The sequence below is a fragment of the Microtus oregoni genome, unplaced genomic scaffold, assembly GCF_018167655.1.
Source record: "Microtus oregoni isolate MIOR12 unplaced genomic scaffold, Mior012 000029F_ref0000214, whole genome shotgun sequence".
NCBI classification, from domain to species: Eukaryota; Metazoa; Chordata; class Mammalia; order Rodentia; family Cricetidae; genus Microtus; species Microtus oregoni.
The window spans coordinates 22,222,059-22,227,377 of record NW_024543088.1 but is presented as its reverse complement, the minus strand read 5'-3'; the positions used below and the strand labels follow the sequence as shown (position 1 = coordinate 22,227,377).

Sequence of the window (5,319 nt, the reverse complement as noted above, 5' to 3'; positions counted from 1 at the left end):
TGGGGACAGCCAGACCTATCTCCTGGTAGTTGTGCTTCAGACACTGTGAACACATTTACCTTCTCCATCCTAAAGCAACATCAATCTAATGTGATGTCAAGGTGGAGATTTTAATCTTAATGTTCAAAAAATTAGGAAAATGAAGTTTGAATTGAAGGTTTATTATGATAATGAGTTTAAAGAATAAGAAACTTAGCTTGACACACCAGCAAAATTACAGTGCTTCAGAACTGCATCGTTAATCACATTCTACTGCTTCAGGAAGAATGAAAAACACAGGATTATATGTGTGGTGCTGAATCTGTGTAAACCTTGTTCAATAGGAAGAAAGGGAAAGAATGTACCTTTAGAACCACCGTTTCTACACATAGGTCATACGATCTGAGAGGACATTCTACATGAACACTGTTTATAGAGTCATAACTTGCAGAAGTTGTGATTTGTGTATAGGTGTTTAGAAGAGGACACAGGTAAGATTTGCAGCTTTTCCAACTGCACAAAATAGCACCATGATAAATCTATGACCTCTAGAATTATAAATGCTTATTCATGGGTTTGCTAGGTGAAGGTTATTGAAGGGGATTAGTGTAATAGCTCAGTACCTGGCATTATGAATTTGATGACATTGTGACATGTATGATTCCATTAAATCTGGCTGACAGGTAGAAACAGGTAGATATATGGTAAGTCTGTAGTGATTGCACATAGTTAAATGTTAACTACTAGACAAGCACACATATACACAAACAGTTGGTGTAAAATGAACTTAGAACAACACACTGGCTGTCTTAGGAATATCTATTTGCTTTTCCCAGGTATACATTCATGTGTATATCTGAGTGCAAAGTTGCCCAAATATTCCCATCCAATATTTTGAATTCTTTCTCCTGTAGGGATCCCACAAACTCCCTTAAGAAGATAAGAAGTGATAAAGTTTAAGCTCTCATGGCAGCATTACTTCTTGTAATTTTCATCCATAGCCTCCAAGGCTTTCTCACTATCTACCTTTTTCTCAAAGTGACTTTAGTGGTGCATTGACCAGTGAGAATTACATACAATCTGAATCACCAAGTGGGTAAGAACAATGAATCATATGTAGCTTCCCACGTAGGTCAGTTAAGCTACTTGCTCAGCTAACTGTATTATAATGGCCTATGTAAGTTAAATACCCTAAAATAACTTTCATGAGAAAGAACTTTTTAGATATAGAGAATGTTGTCTCAGTCTGCCTCTCTCTCTCTCTCTCTCTCTCTCTCTCTCTCTCTCTGTCTCTCTCTCTGTCTCTGTCTCTCTCCCTCTCTCTCTCTCTCTCTGTCTGTCTCACACCCACACAGATGACTAATTTCAGTATTATTTTTAAAAAGTATTGAATATTTGGAAAACTAATCATGGACAATCTTATCCATTGTATTAAACTCAGCATGAAATCACCTACACAATAAGCCTTACCCTCTCTGAGGATTAGATGGGAGTGGGGTGGGAGGGTGTGTGGAGAGACTGGGAGGAGGGGAGTGGGAACTTTTTTTTTTAATCTAATAAATTAAAAAAGATATTAAAAAAGAAATCACCTACACAATCCATGCTGGTGTAATTCTTTATTCCTTTATTTCATAACTGGAGCTCATTTTCTTTTACCCAAAATGTCAGGGTGGAGCAGAATGCAAAAGAGCAGGTTCAGTTAATTAATGAATGATTTTACCATGCCCAGGTTCTAGGTAGAGCTCTGGAAGAGAACCCCACCCATAGCAGTCCCGAGTGAAGCTTACAAGTGTTGTGCAGATGTAAAAGATATATTTGAGAAACGACTGGACTTAAGTAAAACATATTCAAGTAATTGCAGCTATGAGACAAAAAATATAAAAGGTTCATTCCACACTAAATATTTTAATTTGTTAGGTCAAATTAATTTATATATTGTATAATATACCCACTCTGAGACCCTTTATGAGGCATTTAATGGTGAATACACATTATATATCAACTTATTTTATTACATAAACATGTATAAGTGAGCATAAGATTTTACTTCTCTTTTCTAATTAAATAACCATCTCTTTCTAGGTAAAATAGGAGGAGACATGATGGAAAATGAGAACCAAACTTTCAGCAGTGACTTCATCCTTTTGGGTTTGTTCTCGTCTTCCCAAACAAGTCAGGTGTTTTTCTCATTTATATTTTTCATTTTTATTATGACTATAACAGAGAATGCCCTCATGATCCTCCTAATCCACAGGGATTCTCGACTCCACACCCCTATGTATTTCCTGCTCAGCCATCTTTCCTTCATGGATATCTTGCATATTTCCAACATTGTGCCGAAAATGATTGCTGACTATTTGTCAGGAAGCAGAACTATTTCCTTCGCAGGCTGTGGCTTCCAGATATTTCTGTCCCTCACCTTGCTAGGAGGTGAGTGCCTTCTCCTGGCAGCCATGTCCTATGACCGATATGTGGCCATCTGCCATCCACTTCATTATCCTGTGCTGATGAGGGACAACACCAGTGGGTTCCTGGCTTCAGGTTCCTGGCTTGTGGGGGTTTTTAACTCCATAGTCCACACATCTTTTGCACTCCACTTTCCCTACTGTCACTCAAGGGCCATTGATCACTTTTTCTGTGAAGTCCCTGCCATGTTGAAGTTGTCCTGTGTAGACACATCACGTTATGAGCGAGGAGTTTATGTGAGTGGCATCATTTTCCTACTGATTCCATTTTCAATCATCTCTATATCTTATGTGCAAATTCTCCTCACAGTCTTCCAAATGCAATCAGGGGCTCGACAGAAGTCCTTGTCCACCTGCTCCTTTCACATGGTTGTGGTCATAATGTACTATGGGCCCTTCATTTTCACATACATGAGACCTCGCTCATACCACACTCCAGGCCAGGATAAGTTTCTGGCAATATTCTACACCATCTTGACACCCAGTCTCAACCCCATAATCTACAGCTTTAGGAATAAAGATGTCCTCATGGCTCTGAAAAACATTGTCCAAAATAATTTTCTGAATAAAAACTGAATAGAAAAATACCTGCTTTTCGGATTTTCCAAACTCACTTCCTTAGATTGGCTTACACATTTACTTGAGAATAATGTGTAATCTATATCTCATATTCAGATGCCCTATGGTAAAGTCATGCTATACTGTGCTAAGACAACAAAAACGTATTATCTAAAAAGATTCCGAAAACATCGCTAGTGTATGTATGTATTCTCTACATATTGTAGAATTATGTCTACAAATTTTCTAGCAATTTTCCAAAATAATGAAAGAACAAACATTTCGATTAAAGCTGGTTAGTTTGTTCTACTATTAGCAACAGAGTAAAAAACAATGTTTTAATTAGGGAAAATTTTAATCATATCACATACAATATTTCGAATAATCCTTGTTGCATGAAGAAAATACAATAAGTAACTTAAAAGAAGACATCACAAGTTATAATTGCTGGAAATGCCCTTTTTTTCTTTTGTGGTAGCATTTTCTACACTGATCGTAATACATTTTAGCATGTCATGTACTACTGTAGCTTAGGAGTCATCCTTACTAAAGGAATCACATTACCCCTCTGTATTATGTACTTTTCTGTAAAGACCTCAATGTGGGATTTTGAATTTCATGATTTTGTAGATATTATACTTCTTACTTGTTTATTCTGATTACCTTTGCTACTATGAAAAACTTGCAAATTTCATACTCTGTCACTGAAGTGCAACATGTTTTGCAATGTTGGTAAATTACTGCAGTTTATGCTACTGATTTTAGTTAAGGGAAAATTTGTTACTCTTTTTATGATAGGTTGTTTTCATATTTTTATGTTCTGAACATTGTTTCCATATGAAAATTCTCAGTACCCAGAATGATTATGGAAGTATATATGTTACGGAGAAACTATTATCAAAATGATCTCAGGGAATGTAATTATAAATAAATTGGTTTACCTGCAATAACACTTGCAAAACAGAGTCTACTTATATTAGTAAAAATTTGCTTGAAAAACTCGAAACAAAGTAACAATACATTTTTGTATGTAGCAACAATTAATGCAAAAAGAGCCAGGAATTTTAAGGAGAGTAATTAGAGGTATATAAAATAATTTAGAAGGAAGAAAGGAAAGGAAAAATGATATAACTATAAGATAAAAATAAAGAAATAGCTTTCAATTTAGCATGTCATTTTTTGTGAATTTGACTATGATATATTGTGCATAAACTGGAGACATAGCACAGAATTCTTAGAAAAAATATTTTGGAAAATGTACTTAGGAAATTAAATGCACTACAAAATTATCTTCTAATAATTTAACTTCAAAAGTTTGATTATATAAAGAAACAATTTTGTTTTTAAATAAAATTTTATTATCTCAATGCAGAATTATAATTTTTTTCTTGTAATTTCCTATCCTTATACTAAAGCATGTTATTTCAATGAGCATGTCAAAAATATTAGCATAACAATAAAGACATACTATTGTTAGTAGAATTTAAAAGTTAAATGGAAGCCCTGATATATATATATATATGTATAATGTCAATACATATTTTTTTGTATATATATATATGTGTGTGTGTGTGTGTGTGTGTTTCTGAATTTGACTATAATTGTTTATGCATAGACTGGACTCAGCTCAAAATGTTTAGAAAGGACATTATAGAATATATATATATATATATATATATATATATATGTATATATATATAACTTTTAAAAATTTCATGCCATGTAAGTTGATCAAATATTTTTTCCTTAACACTTCCCAGATATGCTTCACCTCCCTACTCACCTTCATGTTCTCTGTCTCTCAAAAAACCCCAAAAAATGTCAAAACAAATAATATACAAATTATTTTATTGTCTCTTGTGAATAAAAAGCTCAATGAAGAAGGTCATCCTGAAGAGCCTGATTGATCAGAATTTCAATGATCTACAGAGATTTGAATTTCCCATGCTTAGAGTCTAATTCAAAATTTGATAGGGTAATCTTTAACTTAGCCTCTATGTCTACTGATACACTTGAAAAGTATATTGATTTATGACTTTCTTTGTTCTGTTGCCACAAAACATTCATGAAATTGTTTTCTCATTGGAACATGGACTTTGGGGCAACCTAAATCTAAGTTTTTAGGCCATAGACATTCATATTTGTATGTGTATATAAGTATTGTTTACATGCACTTGTGTGTTTATATCACTTATCTGTAACCAAATGGATATACAAGTAAGTGCTCATGTAAATTATAATCACTAAATTTAGACTAAACTCATTTCTCTTCCCATTGTATTTTGAGTTTTAAGGGGAAAGATCTCAGCTTCAACAA

General features: G+C 34.0%; 1 protein-coding gene across 1 annotated transcript; it reads left to right on the top strand.

Moving 5' to 3' along the window:
• The first annotated feature begins 2,078 nt into the window (after positions 1-2,078).
• Positions 2,079-3,020, top strand: LOC121465140 (olfactory receptor 2AJ1-like). The gene has a single exon (XM_041678326.1). It carries the CDS (start codon positions 2,079-2,081, stop codon positions 3,018-3,020), a length of 942 nt encoding a protein of 313 aa, XP_041534260.1.
• The last annotated feature ends 2,299 nt before the right edge of the window (positions 3,021-5,319 follow it).